Source organism: Triturus cristatus, chromosome 9 (assembly GCF_964204655.1).
Source record: "Triturus cristatus chromosome 9, aTriCri1.1, whole genome shotgun sequence".
Lineage (NCBI taxonomy): Eukaryota > Metazoa > Chordata > Amphibia > Caudata > Salamandridae > Triturus > Triturus cristatus.
In genome coordinates, this window is record NC_140592.1 from 531,568,094 (window position 1) to 531,595,321 (window position 27,228).

The following is a 27,228-nucleotide window of genomic DNA, read 5'->3' on the forward strand; positions in this document are numbered from 1 at the left end:
GCACTCCTTTACACCCCTGCTACCATCAACCTGTGCGATGTTTCTATGCATAATTCTACCACACCGCTCACCATTTCTTGACCCCGGTCTCTAGTTACTTTACCTCTGCCCACCTTGGGCACACCTCATCCGCTTCTCGCGCCGCTGTGATACCCGCTCTCGCTCTCACTACTCGCCCGATCACTGCTCCTTGGTCCATGGCCACACATTAGACCCGTACCCACGGCCAATATACGTTGCCGTGTTCACAACCGCCTGCACGACTGTCCTCCTTTTCTCCCTTGTTTTGGTCCAGCTTTTGAGAATTGTTTTTCTTTACCCTAGCACTGTCTAAAATATGTGTAACCAGTCCTGATGATGGCCTTGAGTGTTACGGGCCGAAACGCCGTCGACTTCAACAGCGTTACTGTTGGCGCATTTACAAACATGGGCATTTGCTTTACTGTCCTTTGAATCTCCATACATTTACTGTGTAAATGCCCTAACTTTGGCATATTCAAAATACCATTGTTCTCCTTGTTGCGCCGTTTCACCGCTGTATATACCACTTTACGTGTCACTTGCGCCGTCACAAACTCCACGAGCACTTGTGCACAGTATTTTTTCGGTTACACTTTCACTAAGTGTCACGCAGTGCTTTTTAAACCTATATGATATGTACATATGACGCAATATGTTCATCATGTGTTGAAAATACAACTCTTTCCTACTAACTTGGTCTCCTGTTGTCCTCTGTGTATGGATTCATTCCTTTGATACTGTAACATACAGCTCACCTTTGAAATCACTTGTCCTTTAATTGAATTCCACGTTGAGACATTGTTGTCTGTTATCATGTACTGCCCCAGTCTCACTGTGGTTTATGGGCTACCTCCTGTGGTCTGATACTGCCTCCTTTCCTTATATGGGCGGTCAGCTATTTTTAAAATGATATCTCTCCTCAGAGTACTTTATCATCTTCAGAATTACCCGTACTATATACCCGGACGTGGTTTGCACAGATTAATGCTCTACTCAATGAATTCTTAAGGGGGGGAGGAGGGGGGAGTGATACGTGTCGCACTGCAGACATGCACCCAATCCACAAACTGCGGTGGCATTGCAGCCGCCGACGTCTACTCTTATTACGTGGCGGTGCATATATTAATCATTAACGACTGGTGGTATAATTCACCCATGGACCCGGCGTTCGCTTTAGAGCATATGGCTATGAGGAAGACCCCCTTTCTGCATTTATTATACAGCGCGCAGAGTCTCGAATTCTTACCGCACGCTAGTCAGACAACGATCAGGCTGTGGCGGTATGTGGTTTGGTGAATGGGATAGCAGGGGCGGCTGACCCAGGCAACGCCCTTATGGCACGGCACTTATCTGCGCGAGGTGGTCGCCTTGAAGGGGTTCCACCAGTGGGACCTAATTGGCATCTCCACCTTGGGGGACCTCATGCGGGATACAGTTCTCAAATCGTTCCAGCGGCTCCAGGAAGAGTTCCAGTTATACAAAACACAATTCATTAGATACCTCCAGCTGCGACATGCCTTGACTCCCTCACTGGTGAACATAGCAGATCTCCCTGAATTTTATCTGTTAGAAGGCCGACTCCTTGTGGGGGACCTGAGCGCACATAAAATAAGACAAATAAACCAGACACTGATCACACACTCACACACGACCTTGCTCAAGACTAGGAGGGCATGGGAGGAAGATATTCCAGACCTGATGGATGATGATTGGGCAGAGGGGATAGCTAGTTCCTGGGGCGCTGCGGTGGCTTCCAGATTTTGTCTTATACGGTTTAAATACATACACCGCGTGTACTATACCCGGTCGCGCCTCTGGAGGATGGGAGTTGTGGTGTCCCCCTTGTGTTTGCGTTGCGACAGGGAGGAGGGGACTTTCTGTCACACGGTGTGGAGTTGTACGGCTCTACAGCTCTTCTGGCGCAAGGTTTTGACCTGTCTGAGGAGGGTGTTTTCCTGGGACCTCCCGCAGGATCCCCGCTTGCCCCTCTTCACAGCACTGAGGACATTGGTGGCAATAGATGCAAGAAACATCTACTCTTCTTAGCCCTAGTTATCGCCAAACGGGTTATTGCACAACTATGGAAGGGCACTTCTCCCCCAACAATGAGACAGTGGCGAGGAGAACTTGATAAGTGTATGGGAGCTGAAATGGCTGTATTCCAGGCTCGGGGCTGTCCCCAAAAGCACAGAAAAATTTGATCCTGATGGGCTGCATACAGGGGTATTGACCTTCCGCCTCTTCCATCACAATCCTTGTAGGGGTGAATCACTGGGCATTCTGCTGTCTGCTATGTATAAGGTGTGCTTTTATCCTTCTGGGTGTATAAAAGATTTAATATTTGTTTGTTGGGATGGGTGGGGTGGGGTAGTCTGCGTACAGTTCTTAGTGAGTTTTTCTTTGTTTCGCTCACAAAGTGTACTCACAGATAATTTCATAAGTGGTAATCCTGTAATACTATGTCATTTTTGTGGATTTTGTCAGGCCCTCGCCCATGTGGTACTCTTAAAACTCAATAATAAATGTTATAAAAAAAATAAAAAGCACAAACAATATTTGAAGAACTAAGAAACATAACTCTCAAGAAATCCGATACTAATTTATAAAAATAGCTTATGTTTTTGATGAATTTCTGCACACCAAAATTGAAAAGATCCACCGGAGGGTTCTGGCGATGTAGATTTTACAAGGAACAATAAACCAATATTTTTACTCACTTCGAACAATCATTGGCAAATTCAACAAATTTTAAAATTTATAAATCTTGTCAAAGTGGAATGTGGTTACATTGAGCTACCAGCTCCGGCAGAGAGCCAGTCAATGGGGACCAGCAAAGTCCAAAGAAACACTTGATTCAACAAGAAAAGCAGTCTTCAGTCCAGTGGTCCCTTGCCATTGACTTCTATGGGTGATGCTGAAAATGCTCAAGGATGCTGAATAGGCTGGTCGACGGGGTCTTCCTTGGATCACTCCTTACTTTTTGGTCCTGGTGAGGTGACTTTGGCCACAGGGTTTAACATCCCTCTAAGTCTTCTTTGGACCAGCAAAGTCCAGTCGCTGCTGGACTGCTGGTCACTGGGCACAACTAAACCAGCGGCTCCCTTCTTCTGGCGATCTCCCCTTCTAGGTGACCAAGCTGCACTCCGACAACTATTCCACGTCCAGCAGACTCGAGTGCAACTTTTGAGTGTCGGGTCATGGTCTCCAGGGCTGCACTGTGGTGAAGAGTGGTAATCCAGTGATCTGGGCTATCAAGTTACCCAGACCGGCTACCAAGTTACCCAGACAGCTTATTCAGCTTTTATGGCAGACAGGAAATCAGCTGAGACTCTTGGAGTCTCAGCTTCTGGCTGGGATCAGGGGATGACTTCTCCATGAGCAGGACACAGCAGGCACAATCCTTTCCTTCACTACTAGATTAAGAAGCCGCCGGTGCAGTCCAAGTTCAGTGCAGCCTCTTCTTTGCCTGTTTCAGGGTCAGCATCCCAGTATTTCTTCGGTCCTGTTCTCCAGTCCAAGCGAGATCTGAGTTCTGGGTGTCAGGGGTGCCTCTTTTAAACCTAGAAAGTGCCCTTAGGGGATGTCGTGGTCACTACCTAATGAGCTCCTTGGTTCCCTCTCTCCTGGTGACAACTTCCTGTGGAGTGTGTCATCTAACTATCCTAGAGTGCTTTAGTCTGCCCACTTCCAAGATGGTAGAACCTTTCTCTTGGTGTGAGGAGCTTGGTAGCCTGCCCTAGAGCTACCTTAGGGCTACACGGCAATGAAGAAAATGGTTTGGCCAGTTCTCCCTCTTGGGTAGAAACCTGTCTACCCTAACAAAAGAGCAGCCCCTCTCTCCATTTGCTCTTACAAGGCAACTTCCCCTTTGAAGCCTACCTTTTCGGTTAATGCCCAGTGTGGCTTCCTTTCAGTGGCAACTTTCTAAAAGTTCCTTGTGGCAACAAGTTACATTGATTTTGACTTGGGCATCAAGTTGGGCGTAATGTAACAAATTGTTTGATACCTTGAAGTACCAACTTTGGCAATTCCATTCAGAGTTTAGCATAGCTGAGTTGTCAGTGTATAACTGTAAATAATCAACAAAGGTACCCTCTCAAAGAAGAAGTAAGGGAAGGAAAATAAATCTCCTTGCAGACAAAACGGCTCAAAAGAAATTATTTGCTTTTTCATAAAACCCTCACTCACCCAGGTTTCCCCTTGGTGGCATGCTTCATCATTGGGTCCATTCCTGCCCTCTACGGACAGCGGAGTGCTACGACCTACGAATATGCGGGAGCACTCGTTTTGTAAAAATTGGGGGGGGGGGGGGAGGTCCTTATACACCTAACCATAAGTGATTAATCAGAAGGGAGTGTTTTTTGTTTTTACAAAAAAGAAAAAAAGGAAGCAAAACTTTTTTTTTTTTTTTTTAAATACCAAATTAGGGAGTCCAAAAAACAAATGCATTTCCTACCCCTAAATTGGTATGCTAAAATCTGGGGACATGTGGAAACCTTCTAGCCATAATTACCTAAGGTTTCTCTTGGTGGTCAACTAGTTTCATGCCTAGCCCCAGGGCATTTCATCAGGACCTAGAAAGGAGAAATGATGTTCCCACTCCTGGTGTTGTAATAAACACAACAATAATAAAAATCCAAATTAAACATACAGCACCTAATTGGTCTGTGTTAAATCAAAAATACCTGCAAGGATAGAAAAAAATAGATTAAAATAAATACGACCCTTAGGTCTAATTGTGTTCTTACGATCGTGATGATACTATGGTAGTGGTGGTGAAATATATTTTTCAAACTATACTCAAAGGCGTGCATACTTCCGTGAGACACACCAGACAAAACCAACATTTAACATACAATGTTGAGTCACCAGCATACATTGTGTTAGGATCAGTACATACTTAAAATGCGACCATCATTGGGCCCCATGAGTCAATCGTGGAGTTTAAAGAAGGGTCGCCTGTAGTCAAAACCTACAAGTATCATCAGAGATGAAAAAAGGGGGTAAAGATTAATACAGCAGTTAGACTCAAAAGAGTGTGTCCTGGGACGGGCAGGACGACCCTACATACTCCGTCAAGGCTACTCCCGGATACTTCCGGGTTCCTGAATAATCGTCGAGAGTGACATATGGCAAAATATTAACCTTCCTCAGTGCTTAATAAAAAGCTAAAAAAGGGGGGCTTTGAGGAAAAACAAGGATTTAATGATGAGAGGTCTTGGCTAGCAGGGAAAGGAGTCCAATAGCCGGTAGATGGGCATGAATTGGAAGGGAACTTAAAAACTTTTTTGAGACATGTGAAACGGACACTATTCAGCCGTAACTTTACAAATTTCGTGGAAGTGCTTATCATAAGAATGCAGGAGCTGTGTAAGTGGAATGTGAATGTACCACTTTACTCTGCTGCGAGGGTTGTGTCATGACGCTGAGTAACTCTGTATTATTGGCCATTCGGGTTGTTGTAGAAGTCTGACTATGGGGAAACACAGGATGTTTATTCTAATGAGTTCAGAGTTATATCCACAGAGAAACTCTAGTCCATAAGGCATTTATATGTTTAGGCCATTTCAAGCCTGGCTACAGTGATACAAGTGGTATTGCTAACCTTTGATTGATCAGTCTAAATAAAGACCACTGTGCCCAATCGGATGCAAATACACAGGATAATTCTAGGGGGTAGAACATACTTGTAGTTTGCTCATTTTGATCGTTTTTTTCAAGGCTGGCTACAGGGATGCTGGGGTGTCTCTAAACTTTATGAGATACGTTTAGATGTAGATCACTGCGGAAAAACTGTATTGTTAGGCCCAATTGAAAAGAAAAAGGTACGCTGTGTCGGTCTCTGCGAGTGATGGTTAAAAATATATATGAACAAAGGTACCCAAGCACACGCAGAAATAAAGTTTACATAGATTATTACGTCAAGTAAAACATGTAACACAATGAGTGAATCTCCGTTTCTTTCTTGTCACTTTCTTCAATTTAATATTCTTGTTCTCATAGTAATTTCACAGTCTTCACAGTGGTTTCCAAGCCAACACGTGTTTCGTCGCCTCTAGTATTATTGTACATGCGACTTGTTCACGGCTAGGTACAAATTGATATGGTAATTGACATTAGTCCAACTGTTAACTCAAGAAGTTGCATACATTTGTTGACACTTAAAACAAATGTGCTCCCAGGGTAGGTGTCAGAGGTATGGTTTTGCTTCGTGGGAGGTGGTATCCCAAGGCTATAGTGTGTTTAGCATGCACCGTGAGATCAGGTGAATACTAGCCTTATTACATCAGTTTGTGACCAACCAGATACATATAGCTCAAGCGTGAGGGTGACATAGTGTGAAGTTTCACATATGTGATGGGGATCTTTTTCATGTGCTGTCTACTAAGTAAGCCATGCGGTATGCAGAGTCAAAAACCAGGTAGGTGGTATAAAGGCAGATGCCAGTCATATAGATACTAGTGAAGGTAAATATAGCTAATATGTTATTTATTTATTTAAGGTGAAAGGAGAGTAAACTGACCTGAACACTGTCTAGTTATCAATCACTACAATGAAAGAGAAAAAATTGTACATATAGCTATAAGTAACCACGTAAACTGGACACAAAAATGAAGTGTTTAAGATCATAAATGGCATGTAAAAGTACATACTTTATGTATGACGATAATTCCGGGTCATACAGAACTGCGACGGGGGGGGGGGTGGGGGCAATCCTTGTAAGGTAGACGAATTTCTTCGGTAGCTGTACTCAATATTTAAGGAAAAGTTCCCATCTAAGAACAACGAGACAAATAATAGTTTCCGTATAAGGAACCACTATTACGATCGGAAGTGTTAAACAATCCCAAAAGGGGGAAGGGGGTGATACACAGAATATGTGCGTCCCGGGAGCTATTGGTCAATCTCTTACCTCCGAGTAATGGAGAGTGTGTCCGTAGTATACGACTGCCCCCATCCGCGTCTGGCTCCAATTCGAGTTGCCGGTTGGAATCACTCGGCATGTTTTTAACTCGCAGTCGGAAGTCACATGACCGGAAATCTGTCATGTGTACAGATAGAATGTAAGTAACCGCAGGCGCCATATATAAGGCTGTTGCGATTCGTAAGGTACAATGTATGTTATGGGATCACAATTGTGAAAATACCCATCCCGTGGCTTGTTCTAAACGACAGAAATTACGTGCATGTATGCGTTTTGTTGCCGGTAAAAAGAAAAAACGACGTTTGGTCGGGTGTGTATATAATAAATCAGGTTGGAGCTGGTACCTTAGAATATACCTAAAACGTAAAGTGTGGGCAATGTCAGTATCATTTTTTTTTAATTGACATGTTTTTATTAGGGTTTTTTCATGGAATGCATTACAAGTAAGAATCATCGGTATTATCATAAGTTCTTGTACTACGGCACAGCATAACATTAGGGATCTATAGGGAAGTTAGCGTGTGTATGTGCTGCAGTCCGTCAGTGGCTCATATCTTTCGTGGTGTCTTGAGAGACTCGTCTTCCCAGTGGTCGGCTCCGTCTGGCCCCCATGTTTGCCGACCTAGTCGTGCCTACATTTTCGGCCTCGGTCGGGGGACGGTCGCCCCTTCCTATCGAGGTCCGAGCTGCGGTCCCCTCCTTCCTGGATTCCCTGTCATGTCATGTAACTACAAACAACTGTGTTGAAACCGCTAACTGGGGCTCTTGCTGCCTACGGGGCGGCTTGAACAGGGGTGGGCAATGTCAGTATCATGATACCAAATCCACTTCATAATCCAAATATAGCGTCGGGTTAGAACCCTGTTTTGCCCAGAAATGGCGGCCATCTTGGATCAGGTTAAGCTCTAATTAATGCGGAGAAAAATAGACGAAACGCGGTGGGGTCAGCTATATTCAGTATCTGAGATGAGCAAAAAAGTTTTTTAGACGACATATATGGTCAGTAGAACCCCGTTTTGAAGCTGCCAGGCGATATGTCTTTTAAAATTGTGTCGGTATGGTCTATTGTAAATACAAGATCCTAAATTTCTATCTAATAGGAAATTATTAGGCCCTGAGAAGGATAAGTGTATTGCCTAGAAAGTAGCAGATCCGGTATACAAAACCACGAGGGATCGGGCAAGAGCCTGTATAAAGAATATATCTACGAGTTTGGGACAACACTGAGAATTGTTATATATATTAAAGACTGTACATACCGCTTGTGTAATAAAGTGATGACTTGTGGATTAAAGTTGTCAGTGGCTATAGTGCAGGGTGAGTGACATCTTAAAACATAATACACGTATATTTACAAACATTGAACTGCATATGTACATGATTTACACAGTTATCATAGATACTAGGCTACTGTGTATACATAACGGGAGATGATGTATCAATATGTTTACATGTGGGGCCCTACTTTCATTTGCCAAGAAAGTAGTGCATTTCATCATCGACATTCATCCCTATATCAGTCGTACGTAATTTCAGAATCCAGGATGCTTCGTTCCTGCGAAGTGTGAGTTCTCTATTACCCCCTCTGGGGTTTCTCATTGTCTGCTCTATGCCGTAGAATAGAAAGTCCTTATGTACACCTTGTGATTGGCATTCAAGGATATGTGTCGCGATGGGATATCTGCGGTCCCCCTGCTTAACTGCCCTCATGTGTTCGCCTATCCTGACACGTAAGGGACGTATCGTGCTCCCCACATATTTTTTGTTACATCTGCACTCGATGATGTATACTACAAAACTCGTATTACAGTTGATATTTGTAAGAATCTTGTAGCATCTGTCATTAGGACCCACATGTTCTAATTTCTTGCTGTATGCCCATTTGCAGGCTGAACAGTGACCGCACCTGTGGAAGCCAACCATATATGTAGACAGCCAGTTCCTACTGATAGGGGGTGCGGGATAGCTGGGGCTAAGGAGACTTCTAAGACAGGTCCCTTTTCTGTAGGTAATCTCTGGTTTGTTATCAATCACCCCTGTCATGGTCTCATCTTTCTTAAGGATGTGCCAGTGTCTATTCAGACTTTTCACTAGGACGTCAGAGAGGTTATCAAAATTCGTAATGAACAATGTAGACTCTGACTTCACAAAATGTACTGAGGAAATGACAAAACGCTTCAAGTCTAGAGGCTACAATTCGAAAACCCTTAAGAAAGCTGAGTCTAGGATCAAGAGGATTAAAAGAGACACGACCTTAAGGGATACTACCAGTAGAAAGAAAGAGGAGAACAAAGTCAGGTTCATTACGAATTTTGATAACCTCTCTGACGTCCTAGTGAAAAGTCTGAATAGACACTGGCACATCCTTAAGAAAGATGAGACCATGACAGGGGTGATTGATAACAAACCAGAGATTACCTACAGAAAAGGGACCTGTCTTAGAAGTCTCCTTAGCCCCAGCTATCCCGCACCCCCTATCAGTAGGAACTGGCTGTCTACATATATGGTTGGCTTCCACAGGTGCGGTCACTGTTCAGCCTGCAAATGGGCATACAGCAAGAAATTAGAACATGTGGGTCCTAATGACAGATGCTACAAGATTCTTACAAATATCAACTGTAATACGAGTTTTGTAGTATACATCATCGAGTGCAGATGTAACAAAAAATATGTGGGGAGCACGATACGTCCCTTACGTGTCAGGATAGGCGAACACATGAGGGCAGTTAAGCAGGGGGACCGCAGATATCCCATCGCGACACATATCCTTGAATGCCAATCACAAGGTGTACATAAGGACTTTCTATTCTACGGCATAGAGCAGACAATGAGAAACCCCAGAGGGGGTAATAGAGAACTCACACTTCGCAGGAACGAAGCATCCTGGATTCTGAAATTACGTACGACTGATATAGGGATGAATGTCGATGATGAAATGCACTACTTTCTTGGCAAATGAAAGTAGGGCCCCACATGTAAACATATTGATACATCATCTCCCGTTATGTATACACAGTAGCCTAGTATCTATGATAACTGTGTAAATCATGTACATATGCAGTTCAATGTTTGTAAATATACGTGTATTATGTTTTAAGATGTCACTCACCCTGCACTATAGCCACTGACAACTTTAATCCACAAGTCATCACTTTATTACACAAGCGGTATGTACAGTCTTTAATATATATAACAATTCTCAGTGTTGTCCCAAACTCGTAGATATATTCTTTATACAGGTTCTTGCCCGATCCCTCGTGGTTTTGTATACCGGATCTGCTACTTTCTAGGCAATACACTTATCCTTCTCAGGGCCTAATAATTTCCTATTAGATAGAAATTTAGGATCTTTTATTTACAATAGACCATACCGACACAATTTGAAAAGACATATCGCCTGGCAGCTTCAAAACGGGGTTCTACTGACCATATATGTCGTCTAAAAAACTTTTTTGCTCATCTCAGATACTGAATATAGCTGACCCCACCGCGTTTCGTCTATTTTTCTCCGCATTAATTAGAGCTTAACCTGATCCAAGATGGCCGCCATTTCTGGGCAAAACAGGGTTCTAACCCGACGCTATATTTGGATTATGAAGTGGATTTGGTATCATGATACTGACATTGCCCACACTTTACGTTTTAGGTATATTCTAAGGTACCAGCTCCAACCTGATTTATTATATACACACCCGACCAAACGTCGTTTTTTCTTTTTACCGGCAACAAAACGCATACATGCACGTAATTTCTGTCGTTTAGAACAAGCCACGGGATGGGTATTTTCACAATTGTGATCCCATAACATACATTGTACCTTACGAATCGCAACAGCCTTATATATGGCGCCTGCGGTTACTTACATTCTATCTGTACACATGACAGATTTCCGGTCATGTGACTTCCGACTGCGAGTTAAAAACATGCCGAGTGATTCCAACCGGCAACTCGAATTGGAGCCAGACGCGGATGGGGGCAGTCGTATACTACGGACACACTCTCCATTACTCGGAGGTAAGAGATTGACCAATAGCTCCCGGGACGCACATATTCTGTGTATCACCCCCCTTCCCCCTTTTGGGATTGTTTAACACTTCCGATCGTAATAGTGGTTCCTTATACGGAAACTATTATTTGTCTCGTTGTTCTTAGATGGGAACTTTTCCTTAAATATTGAGTACAGCTACCGAAGAAATTCGTCTACCTTACAAGGATTGCCCCCACCCCCCCCCCCGTCGCAGTTCTGTATGACCCGGAATTATCGTCATACATAAAGTATGTACTTTTACATGCCATTTATGATCTTAAACACTTCATTTTTGTGTCCAGTTTACGTGGTTACTTATAGCTATATGTACAATTTTTTCTCATTCATTGTAGTGATTGATAACTAGACAGTGTTCAGGTCAGTTTACTCTCCTTTCACCTTAAATAAATAAATAACATATTAGCTATATTTACCTTCACTAGTATCTATATGACTGGCATCTGCCTTTATACCACCTACCTGGTTTTTGACTCTGCATACCGCATGGCTTACTTAGTAGACAGCACATGAAAAAGATCCCCATCACATATGTGAAACTTCACATTATGTCACCCTCACGCTAGAGCTATATGTATCTGGTTGGTCACAAACTGATGTAATAAGGCTAGTATTCACCTGATCTCACGGTGCATGCTAAACACACTATAGCCTTGTGATACCACCTCCCACGAAGCAAAACCATACCTCTGACACCTACCCTGGGAGCACATTTGTTTTAAGTGTCAACAAATGTATGCAACTTCTTGAGTTAACAGTTGGACTAATGTCAATTACCATATCAATTTGTACCTAGCCGTGAACAAGTCGCATGTACAATAATACTAGAGGCGACGAAACACGTGTTGGCTTGGAAACCACTGTGAAGACTGTGAAATTACTATGAGAACAAGAATATTAAATTGAAGAAAGTGACAAGAAAGAAACGGAGATTCACTCATTGTGTTACATGTTTTACTTGACGTAATAATCTATGTAAACTTTATTTCTGCGTGTGCTTGGGTACCTTTGTTCTTGACTTTTGTGGCTCTGGCCACAATCCTTTAGGGAGGCTGGTGGTTCTCCCCTACCCTTGAGCACCGTCACTGATTTGGAACTACACTAATACCAGGTGTACTCACTACAAGCGCCTAGTCTCTATTAAAAATACCACTGCCCAGTTCATAAATTTAAAAATATATATACAGGGTGACCTCTCCTTGGGCTTATGCAAGTTAGAAAGAACTATCCGGTGCAAGTGTTACTGCTGTATGGTCATGCTCGGTACACCTGCTGGTGCTTTTAAGCGTTACAACAAACAAATGATGGACGGAATGCTGACAATGCAGACATTCTCCCCCAGTCAAGAGATCTGGGTTAAATCCATCGTTCTTTTGCCCACTACGCCACCCCAGTTTAGACATGGCCATATGCAAATCAGTCTTGACCCTGTGCCTCATGGGAACAGTCCAGCCCGAACTGCCAAGCCATGTCTTCCCTGGACCGGAATCAAGCATCCTAGGACCGGTTTCTGGCTATCAGCCGTCATCAGCCAGGATAGCTTGACTCCAGTGGCGTAGTGAGCACGGGTCCCACGTCTGGGAATACCCATCCCACTTAGGGCGAAAAGCGTTACAACAAACAAATGATGGACGGAATGCTGACAATGCAGACATTCTCCCCCAGTCAAGAGATCTGGGTTAAATCCATCGTTCTTTTGCCCACTTCGCCACCCCAGTTTAGACATGGCGATATGCAAATCAGTCTTGACCCTGTGCCTCATGGGAACAGTCCAGCCCGAACTGCCAAGCCATGTCTTCCCTGGACCGGAATCAAGCATCCTAGGACCGGTTTCTGGCTATCAGCCGTCATCAGCCAGGATAGCTTGACTCCAGTGGCGTAGTGAGCACGGGTCCCACGTCTGGGAATACCCATCCCACTTAGGGCGAAAAGCGTTACAACAAACAATTGATGGACGGAATGCTGACAATGCAGACATTCTCCCCCAGTCAAGAGATCTGGGTTAAATCCATCGTTCTTTTGCCCACTACGCCACCCCAGTTTAGACATGGCCATATGCAAATCAGTCTTGACCCTGTGCCTCATGGGAACAGTCCAGCCCGAACTGCCAAGCCATGTCTTCCCTGGACCGGAATCAAGCATCCTAGGACCGGTTTCTGGCTATCAGCCGTCATCAGCCAGGATAGCTTGACTCCAGTGGCGTAGTGAGCACGGGTCCCATGTCTGGGAATACCCATCCCACTTAGGGCGAAAAGCGTTACAATAAACAAATGATGGACGGAATGCTGACAATGCAGACATTCTCCCCCAGTCAAGAGATCTGGGTTAAATCCATCGTTCTTTTGCCCACTACTACGCCACCCCAGTTTAGACATGGCCATATACAAATCAGTCTTCACCCTGTGCCTCATGGGAACAGTCCAGCCCGAACTGCCAAGCCATGTCTTCCCTGGACCGGAATCAAGCATCCTAGGACCGGTTTCTGGCTATCAGCCGTCATCAGCCAGGATAGCTTGACTCCAGTGGCGTAGTGAGCACGGGTCCCACGTCTGGGAATACCCATCCCACTTAGGGCGAAAAGCGTTACAACAAACAAATGATGGACGGAATGCTGACAATGCAGACATTCTCCCCCAGTCAAGAGATCTGGGTTAAATCCATCGTTCTTTTGCCCACTACGCCACCCCAGTTTAGACATGGCCATATGCAAATCAGTCTTGACCCTGTGCCTCATGGGAACAGTCCAGCCCGAACTGCCAAGCCATGTCTTCCCTGGACCGGAATCAAGCATCCTAGGACCGGTTTCTGACTATCCGCCGTCATCAGCCAGGATAGCTTGACTCCAGTGGCGTAGTGAGCACGGGTCCCACGTCTGGGAAAACCCATCCCACTAAGGGCGAAAAGCGTTACAACAAACAAATGATGGACAGAATGCTGACAATGCAGACATTCTCCCCCAGTCAAGAGATCTGGGTTAAATCCATCGTTATTTTGCCCACTACGCCACCCCAGTTTAGACATGGCCATATGCAAATCAGTCTTGACCCTGTGCCTCATGGGAACAGTCCAGCCCGAACTGCCAAGCCATGTCTTCCCTGGACCGGAATCAAGCATCCTAGGACCGGTTTCTGGCTATCAGCCGTCATCAGCCAGGCTAGCTTGACTCCAGTGGCGTAGTGAGCACGGGTCCCACGTCTGGGAATACCCATCCCACTTAGGGCGAAAAGCGTTACAACAAACAAATGATGGACGGAATGCTGACAATGCAGACATTCTCCCCCAGTCAAGAGATCTGGGTTAAATCCATCGTTCTTTTGCCCACTACGCCACCCCAGTTTAGACATGGCCATATGCAAATCAGTCTTGACCCTGTGCCTCATGGGAACAGTCCAGCCCGAACTGCCAAGCCATGTCTTCCCTGGACCGGAATCAAGCATCCTAGGACCGGTTTCGGGCTATCAGCCAGGATAGCTTGACTCCAGTGGCGTAGTGAGCACGGGTCCCACGTCTGGGAATACCCATCCCACTTAGGGCGAAAAGCGTTACAACAAACAAATGATGGACGGAATGCTGACAATGCAGACATTCTCCCCCAGTCAAGAGATCTGGGTTAAATCCATCGTTCTTTTGCCCACTACGCCACCCCAGTTTAGACATGGCCATATGCAAATCAGTCTTGACCCTGTGCCTCATGGGAACAGTCCAGCCCGAACTGCCAAGCCATGTCTTCCCTGGACCGGAATCAAGCATCCTAGGACCGGTTTCTGGCTATCAGCCGTCATCAGCCAGGATAGCTTGACTCCAGTGGCGTAGTGAGCACGGGTCCCACGTCTGGGAATACCCATCCCACTTAGGGCGAAAAGCGTTACAACAAACAAATGATGGAGTCAAGCTATCCATGGCGTAGTGAGCAGCATGTCTAAACTGGGGTGGTGTAGTGGGCAAAAGAACGATGGATTTAACCCAGATCTCTTGACTGGGGGAGAATATCTGCATTGTCAGCATTCCGTCCATCATTTGTTTGTTGTAACGCTTTTCGCCCTAAGTGGGATGGGTATTCCCAGACGTGGGACCCGTGCTCACTACGCCACTGGAGTCAAGCTATCCTGGCTGATGACGGCTGATAGCCAGAAACCGGTCCTAGGATGCTTGATTCCGGTCCAGGGAAGACATGGCTTGGCAGTTCGGGCTGGACTGTTCCCATGAGGCACAGGGTCAAGACTGATTTGCATATGGCCATGTCTAAACTGGGGTGGCGTAGTGGGCAAAAGAACGATGGATTTAACCCAGATCTCTTGACTGGGGGAGAATGTCTGCATTGTCAGCATTCCGTCCATCATTTGTTTGTTGTGGTGCTTTTAAGTGCAGATCATACCAGAGTGTTAATTTTGTAGGTTTTATATTTCAGACAAATTGGTCCCATGGAATATTTTCGTTCAATCCTTTCTCATGAGACTTGAGTCTGTAGACCCATCTCTGCTCTTTTTCATGGAGGTCAGCCTCGTTTGTAATCAGTTCTATCACAGTCCATCTTAAGTTCCTGAGGGTGTGTTTATGTTCTAGGAAATTAGGTAATTTTAGTTGTTGCTCTTTGACAACTGACATTGCTGCACATACAAGTTCTTATTTTCCTAGATGTCATCCCTACGTAGTGTAGATTGCAAGGGCATGTGATCAGATATATGACGTTCTTTACTGGTGCTTGTAAGGTGGCACACAGTACAAGTGCCACAGGGATGGTGGGCGCTGATGGGTGCCAGGAAACCTTGGTTGGGGATGTTAACTTGAGGTTTTTGTGGACTTGTGTGTACCAGCATGTCCTTTAAATTACGGTTCCTTTTGTGTGAGAACATTGTTTTATGTAGCGTCACTGTGCTCCCACTTAGAATGCGCCAGTGTTTGCTTATTATCTTGCTGATGGTATTAGAGGAACTGTTGTATATGGTGATACATATTGGGCGTGTTGTGTCCGGTGGTCTCTTCTAGTGTGTTCAAGGAGGGCTTGCCTGTCGTTGTTCCTTGCTCTAGTCCTAGCACGTGATATTATCCTATGTGAATGATTACGTGCTCTCAACTTGGAACTTGGATCTGTTGCCTGTAGTTTGAAATCCTTAACATCAGAGCAGTTACCACAGAGGCTTAGGAACTGTCTGAATGGTAAGTTTCTCTCTCAAATGTCTTGTGTGATGGCTGTCAAAGCTCAAGAGACAATTCTTGGCTGTGGTCTTGAAATGTGTTGTCATCTTTAGGCCTGCTCCATTGGCAATAATATTCAAATCAAGAAAGACCATTGTGATTTTGGAGATCGTGTAGTAAATTTTAGATATTGATTTTGGTCATTGAGCCATGAGATGAATGATTCTGTAGAGTTCTCATCCCCATTCTAGATGACAAAGACGTCATCTATGTATCTCTTCCAGACACTAATGTTGTCTGTAAAGGGGTAGGTAGATGGCAGAATCTTCTCTTGCTCCAGGTGGTGGACATACAAACACGCCACACTAGGAGCAAACGTGCTGCCTATGCTTTTGTAGGACGAGTAGGTTCACAAAGGCAAAGAAATTCTCCGTTAGGGCCAGGTGCCAGCACTCCATCACCAAACTGCGTGGTGTTTGGTATTCCCAGCGTATAACTGTACTCACAAATGGGGCTACAAGTCTCACCCAAAACAAAATTGACAGTGGCAGGTTTATACGGTCAGAACCGGTTAAACAAATGCTCTACTTTTTCATATGCTTCGCCCTGCCCTAAGACTCGACAGGCCTGCAGTAGTGGTTACTTACGCCCATTAAAAAGGGAGATTGACTTTGCAAGTTTAAGAAATGGCAAAGACCAAAGTAGTAGCAGGCTGGGAGTCACATTTTACCTTGTCTGACTTAGGGTGGCGCAAAAAGTGCTGCAGACCCTGAGGGGATGCCCTAACTTACAAGCCCCTGGTACCCCTGGTACCATATAGAAATAAGGTAATTTATGCCATTTGGGTATAGGCCTGTAGAAAAGTAGGATCTGCTTTCATGGTTACCCCCACTTTTTGCTGGTGTTGTTCTGTTGTATGACTAGTCTGCCCGGGATCTTGTAATAAGGACCCCAGTCACTGTGCTTTATCTCTGAATTTGACAGTGGTAAGTACTTTGGTACCTTCCCAATGTACCCATGCAAGTCCTTAGTATATGGTACTAAGGTACCCAGGGCATAGGTGCACCAGGGGTCTCCCATGGACAGCAGCATGTATTATGCCACCCATGAGAGACCACTCAAAGTGTGACAACAGGCCTGTCATTGCCACCTGTGTGAGTTGGTGCTAGCACCACTTATGACAGTTATAAGTTTCCTTATATCTGAGGTCACTGCACTTAAAACCTATAAGTCACCTCTAAGGCAGTCTTTTCAGTGCTAGGTCATTTCTTTTTTTTTTTGGAAATTTTTTTCATTGTTTTGGTTTGCAATCAACATCATAACATCCTCCAATTGTGCATCAAATATCTTCCGAATCATTCAACCCCCCCTAATAACCCATCTATTATAGGGTGCTAGGTTATAAGTATGAGGGTGCCTTGCATCAGCAGGGCACCCCCTACAAACCCTGGAGTAGATTCTCCAGGCTTTGTAAGTGCGGTCAGCCATTTTTTTTTATACATATAGTGTTCATGCGTCATTACGGCTGTGCTGAATCTGGGCATGTTTGGTATCAAACATGTTGGAATCATACCCCAACACCTTTACTGGTGGTGGAGGTATGATTCCATGCACTGGGGGGGGGCTTCTCCGGAAAGCCCCCAGTACTCCCAGTAACAGCCTTCCAGGGTCGGCCAGCAAGCTACTGATGCTGCCAACCCCAGACACGATTCCGCCATCCTGCTGCTGAGCTGCGCTCCAGCAGGGGAAGGTAGAACAAAATGTTTTCTGTCATAGGGAGGTGTGACCACATCCCAGACAGGACTTAGTGTATTGGACTGCGGTGGGGGCGCTTGCCAGCACCACCAGACTGCTTAAAAGGGCACATTTGGTGCTCTCCTTTAATACTCCAGTTTGAGCCAGTTCAGGGAGCACTTGGCTCCCACCCTGGCGCGAAACTGGACAAAGGACATGGGAGTGTCCTCCCCTCTGTCCAGCCTCTCTTCTGGGAGGGACCCTTAAATCGTTCCAATCCTTTCCCTTGGGTACTTAAGTGCTTACCTGCGGGTGGCCCTTCACCTTCATCGTGGGACAAGATTCAAACCCGAAGCCACTTCAACTTCAACCATCTGGGCACCTGGACTTTGCCTGGAACTGAGACTGCACCAAGGAAGACTTATGCTGCTTCTGGTCTCGCTGTTCTACATGCCTTGTCCATCGTCTGTGCTTCTTCCAGGCCCTTTTCCGGGCCTGTGGGTAACAAAAACACCCAAAGGAATCTCTCTTGGAGTGAATAAGTCACTCCCCTGCATCTGCAGGCACCGTAACAAAGCTCACCGGTCTGCTGCTCATGACGTCCCACAGACTTCGAAAGGCTCAGCAACACAGTTGATGGTTCTACAACTCTCTTGAAGCCTGACCTCGTCGGAACCGCTGAAACCAAACCCCTGTGCACTGCGTCAACTTGCCGGTGCCAAGGCTTGTTAGCTGTGTACTCCAGAGATCTTCGGGCTACAAGAATTTCCAGCCTCCAGCATCTTTTTCTGCCAAGATCTTCCTCCTCACCGCATTCTCTGCACCGTGGGCCTGCATAATTGGTGAGCTGCTCAAGGTCCTCTTGCGACTCCTGTGCCGTCGGCCTGTGGGTACTCTTGAGGGTCTGTTTTGGCTTCAGTGAGCTCCCCTGCTTGCTCGGGGCCTGCTCTGACTCTCCTGCAATTGGTGAGTCCCTATGACCTTGCTGGGCCCAACTTTGCTCCTTTTTTCGAATCCAGCTTCTGTTGCTGCTGCTAAGGCTTGTTGGTGCACCCGCCAGACCCCGACTCCTTGGTTCTCAACTTCGGCTCCTGGTCTTCCACAGGATTGCTTGGTCCTCACAGCTGCAGCAAGAAGGTCACCGTCATCACTCCTGCATCGTCCATCATTGGTTGTCATTGCTATTCCATGCCTCTTGGTCGCCTCCGAGTGCAATAGACTCTGTCCCCTCTGCTTGCTGGTACTTCTCTTCCAGAATCGATCCTTGGATTCCACCAGACTCTCTCACCTTCTTGGCCAACGGCCTCTTTTCTGAAGTACTCCATTGTGCTCTTCAGCGGTTTCCGACTTTAATTCGCCTTATGCACCTGGCTTCCCTGGTGTAGGTATCCTGATTCCTGGGGTATCCACAGGTGGAGTGAATCTCCAACCTTTTGTCTTCCACTCGGTGTCTTAAGCGTCCACTGGGAAGGGTCCTTCTTGAAAAATGCAACCCCAACTTTCCCATTGATTTTCATTGAGTACATGGCTGTGTTTCCACTCTGCGCAGCCTCCGTGGGGTTCCTGGGTATTTCCTTTGGGTGGTTCCTTGTGTTCCCAGCTTTTCTGAGTCTCCTGGTCAAAGTCCCGACTTCGGCCTCAGGTCGCATTCCACTTCTTTAGTACATGGTTTGGTCTGCCCCTGGAGACCACTGTGTATTTGTGCTTACCTGTTTGAAATTGAAGTGTTGTGTATGTTGTGTTGATATCTCCAGGTAGCAGCTATACCAATGTGTTAGTGAGTGTGTATAATAAATATACTTATTTTGATAACTACGCTGTGTGGTTCTTTTTTGTTTAATCTACACTATATGATTAGCTCTGGTAAAACAAGCTGATTAACACTCCTTCTGGACTAAGCCTGGAGGCTACTCTCCACAGCTACCACTTAGAGAGCTTTCTGTGGTTGTCTAAGATCACTAAATTGTATCCAGTATTCTTAGGCACCACGTATCTTGTATTTTTGAAGTTATGGATGATAGAGGAGATGTTTGAGCCTGAGAATAAGACTGTCCTCTCTCTCTCCTCTAATGTATGTAGTATCTTGGGAGGAAATATTTTTCTAACAAAGGTGCTTCTTTACCCTATTTCTGCTTGAGGTGTTAGCCCCCTACTCCGAGCTTGCTTGAGCAAACAGTCTCTCTTCGATAAATGTTCTTCTTATTTGGGGGTCCTAGAAGGTTTAATATGTAATCTGAGTCTTCTAGGGGTAACATTTATCTTGAGATACTTTATTAGATGCTTAGTAACGTGCAACAAATGCATCTCTGAGAGAAACCAGAGCGGTAGAACAAGATCCTTCTACTTCAACCAACTGCAGCAGGACAAGGCAGCTTTCAGACTGCTCATCTATTCTGGTTGTGACCATTTGTGATCTCCCTTCGCTAATACCTAACCATCTCCACCAGGACCCTCAAGACCTTTCTTCATGTCACCGGTGCTCCTGTTTTAAGTTGATTTCAATGGCTTCTCCTAAAACTTCAGGCTAAAAACCATGCAGTGACTGCTGAACGTATATATCTGTCATGAACCCTGCATGAGGTGTGTATTTGGTGTACAAGTTAGGGGCACTACTCCAAGTGTTATGAGTGTGAGTGTGCCCTCATGCACCCAAAGGCGATTTGGACCCACAAAGCTGTATATCGTAGAAAACAAGAAGCTGTCCCAGGCTTTGTTGAGGGTGCAGGACCACCCCTGAGCCTGCTCCTGCAAGAAATCTTCTTCATGGTCGAAGTCCTCCAGTAAGTCGAAGTCCTATCGGAAACAGGACTCCGCTCTATCCTGCCACTCTCAATCAAAAGTTGTGAGGATGTAAAATGATCGTGCACCTAATCTCCGAATGAGGAGCGTATCTCAAATTTTATCCTGATGTGTCACGAGTTCCCAGACTATCAGCAACAACGCAGTAGGTCAAAGCATTCACAGAGGCCATGCTGCGTATCTTCAGCACTTTTCTGGATCTCTCTCATGGACGTCATTTGGAAGTAGTCTGGGGTTGCAGCTGGGACCTCTAGCACACTTCCTGCTACTCCTGGCACTTCCTTTGCTACCCCTGGCCACAGAGGAGGTAAGATTTTACCCCTCTGAGACCAGGGGTCGCAAAGGAAATGCCAGGAGTAGCAGGGAGCAAGCTAGAGTTCACAGCTGCGACCCCGGACTAATCCCAAATTATGTTCATGCTTCCTCTGGTGCGTCGTCGGGCCTCAAGGATCCACAGGGGCCCTCAGTCAGATTACTGTCAGTAGATCCGTTCTCTACTCCATTTGAATACCTTGGACCTGTCACGGATGTCCTTATTGCGCACCTTGTCCCCAAACAACCTGCGTCTGATCCTAAGCTTACAATACTGCAGAGGTGCCCTTCAGAGGCTCCATTGTCTTTTCGACTCTGACCGGAGCCTGCCACCACCCAGAGAGAACAATGGTGGGGGGCGAGGAAATGATTCCGCCTCCCCCAATTATGATGATGTCAGTCTTTACAAGACAAATGTCCTTACGGAGGTTTTGCGATCTTGGAGGTCCTTATTTTGGCAATTGCTTCCATTTAATGAAACCCTTACTGGCACCTTAATGGGCACTTGATTGAACCCCAGTTCTTGCACGGCTGAGAATAAGAGGTGGCCACTTCTGGTGACTGTTGTTTTCTTACACAGCATCCTATTCCAGAGTGTCTAATGGTCGAAGCATCCACCACCAAGTTAAACACCAATAAGGAGCCAAAGAGGATTGATGTTTTTGGAAAAAAAAATCTTCTGCCTAACAATGCTGTGAGGAAAGTAGATCCAGGGCACGCTCTCCAGGTCTTTCAGTCCCTGCCAAACAGTTTCCTCACCAGCTCAGAGCATTATGAGGCTACTTTTGGGGTTGGCGTATAGGTAATGCCAGTCTCCCCAGCCCCCTCAGCAATCCCCCCAGTCCTTTCGTGCCAATGCAGTGAATCTGGCAAGCAACGCGCAATTCACCACAGGCTCAGTCCTCCCTGTTCTGCTCTCCTGCAGCACCAGCCTCCAAGCAGTTTTATTTTGCCATAAGTGGTGCACACCCACCAAGTGGGAAGCAGGGTCCAGCACTTTTTCACAGGATGGTGATCCAGCACATCTGACAGATGAGTCCTCCAATCCTTTTAGCATGGTTACAAAGTGCCCTTTCTTTCTGCCCTGCCACACCTGAGGGACTGTCGAAGAAGTGACTGTCTATTCTAATAAAACAGGTGTGAGCTTTACTGTCAAAAAGAGCCATTGAGAGACTCAGGAATAAGGAAGGGGTGTCACCCTTGCTATTTAATCGAAGGTATGTAACCTTTTCTTATGTCTGTATGCAATAAGGAATCTACAAAATTGTAGAACCCCTGAGAGAGCATCTATCTTATTTATTTATATTAGCAGATTTCTATAGCACAAGACCATCAATGTGTGAAGTAATGCTGAAGCAGCTTGCTTTTTGGTTCATTTTTTAATTGCTCATAAAAGGACAATGTCCTGGTGGGTGGAGGGATGGAATATGAAACCCTCAATCACTCTGGAAAATGATTGATTCAGACTCTGACTTTTTCAATGCTGGATTTTCAAGGACAAAAACAACAGTTGATGGACAGAATGCAGACCAATGTCATACATTCACCCCAGTACAGAGATCTGGATCCTAAATCCATCATTTGTTTGCTCACCATGCCTTTCCAGTTTGAACCCAGCCATATGCAAATCAGTCTTGACCCTGTGCCTCATGGGAACAGTCCAGCCCGAACTGCCAATCCAGGTCTTCCCTGGACTGGAACCAAGCATCCTAGGACCGGTTTCGGGGCTTTACCCCACTTCAGCCAGGATAGCTTGATTCCAGTGGCATGGAGAGCACGGGACCCACGTCTGAGCATACCCGTCCCACTCGGCTTGGCAGTTCGGGCTGGACTGTTCCGATGAGGCACAGGGTCAAGACTGATTTGCATATGGCCAGGTCTAAACTGGGGTGGCATGGTGGGCAAAAGAATTATGGATTTAACCCAGATCTCTTGACTGGGGGTGAATGTTTTGATTTGTTCTACATTCCGTCCATCAATTGTGTGTCTTTTGGATTTTCAAGGAAGCAGTTCATGCACAAAGGTTTTCACTGCCCTTTTGAAATTTAGTGCTGCTGTAATGGGGGCAAGGCGTAATTTTGGGATTCATACTAGTCATCAGTTATCATAGCCCACCCTTAAACACAACAGCTTGAATCGCATGTCTAAAATCATTTTGGAAATAAACAGTTTGATACCTCTCGGGAGCCTGAGCTCTTGCTGTGTTAATTTAGATAGAAAGTTAATGTGAAGTTGCAGGTTTTGATTACTGTTAAAGAAGAGGATCAGTGTTCTAGCATGATCCACAGTTGTTGGCTGGAAGTCTCCTTTTTTTAACATGGGCCTTGCAGTTTGGGGGAAAGTTCAAGATGAGCTTTAAGTGGATGGGTTTTAAGATATATCTGGGTGCAGCCAGAGCAAAATTGCTAAGTGAAGCATACGTGTTTCATAAAGGTGGAAAAACATTCCATATGTAGATTGAAGACTATGGGAGAGGAGCTGGAATCTTGTGGAATGCCTTTAATGTGCATATCCGGCTTGGACAGAGTTGGTTAATTTTACATCTTGGCACCAGTTATTGAGGTATCTAATTGCCAGCTCTCTTGAAGTTATTATCCTGCCACTCTCATGATCCTTTGAGTTCACATCACAGTTCTTTAACATGTTTATTTTCTATTTCAGCTCCTCCTGTTCAAAAACACAAGTGCCTTCAACTACCATCCATCATCCAAGCCTTGTGCCCGTATCCATTACAAACAGTCAGAGAGAAAACCATCCAAGGTGAGCAGAGATGTTAGACCTTTAGCCATAACATTACCAGACCCTGCACTGCTGCCTTAACATAGCAACCTACCTCTAACTCAGGAAAAGCTTCCTTTGTAAGGTAACCAGCAAGTATTTTGCAATCATTACATGCCCAAACTCGGCCCATTGGGGTACTTAGGTCTTTGAACTTCAATAACTAATCAGATCCTATCAATGCCATTCAGATCACTCTGCATTCATGGTCAACAGGGCTTTTAGGTCCCTTTAATAAGATGACTAATCCTAGTTGATGCACAGTGTGCTTCATTAAAATATTTTGAGTTGTTGTAACCCCTACCCAGTAATATAAATAGATGCTGCTGTTTATGCATAGCATATGGAATGAGTTATGCAGGGAAAAGGAATTTTGCCATAGCTCTCGTTCCTAATCCTCTCTTGGGGATTGTAGTAAGGCCATTTCATGCTGCCCTTGGGCAGTTAGTGATTCTTAGGCAGCAGCTGGTAATGCTACCACCTGCACCACTGGTGCCCCAGGGCAACCATATAGCACTCCAGTTGCAGGACAGAGTTCTCACTTTCGCATTGGCTCTCTCATGGTAGCGGGGGTCAAGCATTCAATCGTACTTCTGGAGGTGACGGTTTGGAAACTCAGCATGTAGTATAATGCAGTTAATTCCAATTTGACAGATTTGTCAGTAATTGATTACTTTTGGTATACTACCTGGGCTTTGCTCTTTAGGACAGGTTTTTCCTTTTACAATGATAAAATTGATTTGTTAGCATGGAGGGTCACTTAACGATACCCATGACCTAAGCAGTTTAGTCAGAAATGTTACTCTCAGAATCAAATAATCCAAAGATTGTTGATAAGCACAGTCACTGTACAACAACCATTCAGCCCTTTGTTAAATGGTATCTTTATTTTAGCACCATTTTAGAGTGCAAATTCTTCAAGGGGGCTGCAGACGGAGTTAAACAGTTGGTGTTCCAAGATGCGCCACAGTAAATGTTGAGATTGTCCATATCTGATAGAGACTTCTAGCTGCAGATTCCTACCCTTAGAAAAATCTCCAGGTGTCAGATGGATCCGTAAACTTTGACGAGCAGTACCCCTGCGTGTCGGTAGGTGGCGTTGTTCCGCTCCGTGTGGCATCGTCCACACCAGATGTGACGTGCACTGTGCCTATATAGGAGCCATCCCAGCACACAGACATAAGTTCTTTACTTTCGGAGCCAGTCAGTGTGGATCCAGAGTGACGCTACACCCAGTCACTTTTCAACTAAACTTTTTTTGATCTTTAGTAGAATAAATTTTAGCGATTGTCTCCTGGTTTGTGTGAGGATATCCACCAAAGAGTCAGGTGTCAAACGATGCAGCATTTGTCACTGTCAGATGTCAGTGAGGGACCCATACTTGTTTTGCCTTTGGTGTCTGGAGTTCGACCACGGCCCAAGACGAGCGAGGATTGGCGCGTCAAGCTTCCAAAGGAGCGGTCCCTCAAGATTCTCGCCGACTGACCCTGCAACGTTCCAGATCTCGTCGCGAGGAAGATTCCAAGATTGTTCGCGGAGCCACACCCGGGGATCGTTGTCTCATTTTAAGTAGTCAGGAAAAGCAAGCAAGTTTCACAAAAAGAAAAAGAAGTCAAAGAGGTCTTCAAACTTCGCTGCATAAGTCTTCAGACCAGTCACAGGACTGTCAGCACTCAAGGCCTATCTCTGGGCTGTCTCAGGGCGTACCCGAGTTTCCGGTAGCCGGAGCGATGTCTGCCCAGTTAAAAGAATCTATGAGACCATGCTCTTCATATTTGGGTGGCCTGACCCTCTGGAGTGCCCTTAGGTCCCACAGGACTGGTTTTCTTTCCACGGGCAGGCTTGCGCTTGGTGCCAGTCGTGCCCCAGAGATCCATTGACTGATCCAGAGCAGCGCCAGTCTAGTGACCTCGACCTTCCCCGGCACCTGCTCCCATGCAGACGCCATAGATGTCCATCCTTGGCGCCACCCTCATCATCTTTCCTGATACAGAGCTAGAGCTGGACAGACATTGTCCAATGCCAGTTCCGGCTCCAACCAATGGCCGACTCTCCATGTCAGACCTAGTGTCTTATTCTTATGACAGGCCTGGATTTGGTGCTGAATGGGAAGGGTCTGCAGACCTTATGGTTACCAGGCCATAGAAGACCCTGAGGACAACTGGTATGAGGAGCTGGTGGATGCCAGTGGACTGGACACCTCACCAGACACAGGCCTGGTCTCTCCTCTACCGTGGCTACAGAGTAGGGAGCTGTAGTGATCCCTTGCGGTAAATAATATCCAAACACGATGAGAACTTGAAATTATCTCTGTTTATTCCAAACCCCCGAAACAAGATTGCGGCTCTTCAGGGAATGTTGCGTGACCTTACGTATCAACGCTTCTGCGTTCAATTTGTGTAGGAAACTTCGACTGCCGTGACGTGGAGATGAGTCCTCAGGGTTTTGCACGTGAATAGCTGGAGACGCTCTGAGAGGTTTGCGCATGAAATAATGGACCCACTGCAGCGTGCTTCGGAGGTAAATAATGCAGTTGGCGTGAAGGGCCTTTTTTAGCATTAATGTGAAAGCACACATGAATCACCGGCAATAAACGTACATCACCAAAAGCAGTTTAGAGTTAATCCCTACACATGGCATAGATCCATGTCTTTTACCATTTTTCTTATTTTTTTGCCGCCGTACAAAGTCAATTGTAGGATGAATGATGGGTTAAAGAAAAAACACAGCAGGTTCGTAGGTTTGAAATCCCGGTCGTCGCCGAAATTGTGTAGTGTTCCCTTGCAGAAAATAATATCCAAACACAATGGGAACTTGAAGTTATCTCCTTTTCTTCCAAACCCCGTAGCACAGGAATAGCAGTCACATCTAGCCAGCAAAGAATGTCGGCAACATTCTTAACCCACAAATATATACAGAGAACATAGAATATGGAATACAAAGAGCATTCTACTTTACTACAGTTGCCTCTTTCGCTATGGTGGTTAGGAGGGCAGTTGAGATCTTAGATTTTCAGTTGGCCTCAGCAGAAGTCAAGACAAATGTCTTGATGGTGGGGCTTCAACCGGTAGTCACACTATCGGAAACACTTCTCCATTTCAATGAAGCCCTCATTGACGTCCTGCTCGGGGCCTGGTCCAAGCACTGTGTTCACAGGACAATTTCCCGCCCCACGGAACCCCAGTTTCTTCACCCAGCACCCCACCTTGGAGAGCTTGATGTTGCAGGTTGTTGCTCAGGTTAGAATTCCTGAGAAAAAAATAGAAGATGAGGCATTTGGCAAAACAGTTTGCTTAATTAAACAGTTATGCCGGGAGAACAGTTACAGGCACGAGGTCGGAGGGCTATTTCAATATACATTGAGTTTGTGCACTTATATACAAAATTACAACAAGCAGTAAAAGTGTTGGCATACCGTATATGGTGAGAAATGTTGGTTGCTGCCTTACTGTCATACATTAATGGTGAAGTGGTTACT

At 45.5% G+C, this 27,228-nt stretch overlaps 1 protein-coding gene across 1 annotated transcript in view; it reads left to right on the forward strand.

The window, feature by feature from the left end:
- Window positions 1-27,228, forward strand: part of ATG2A (autophagy related 2A) — a 2,561,659-nt gene that overhangs the window by 471,075 nt on the left and 2,063,356 nt on the right. Inside the window, exon 13 of the mRNA XM_085625535.1 lies at window positions 23,634-23,732. Coding sequence (XP_085481661.1) covers window positions 23,634-23,732 — 99 coding nt within the window. The remainder of the gene's footprint in view (window positions 1-23,633; window positions 23,733-27,228) is intronic.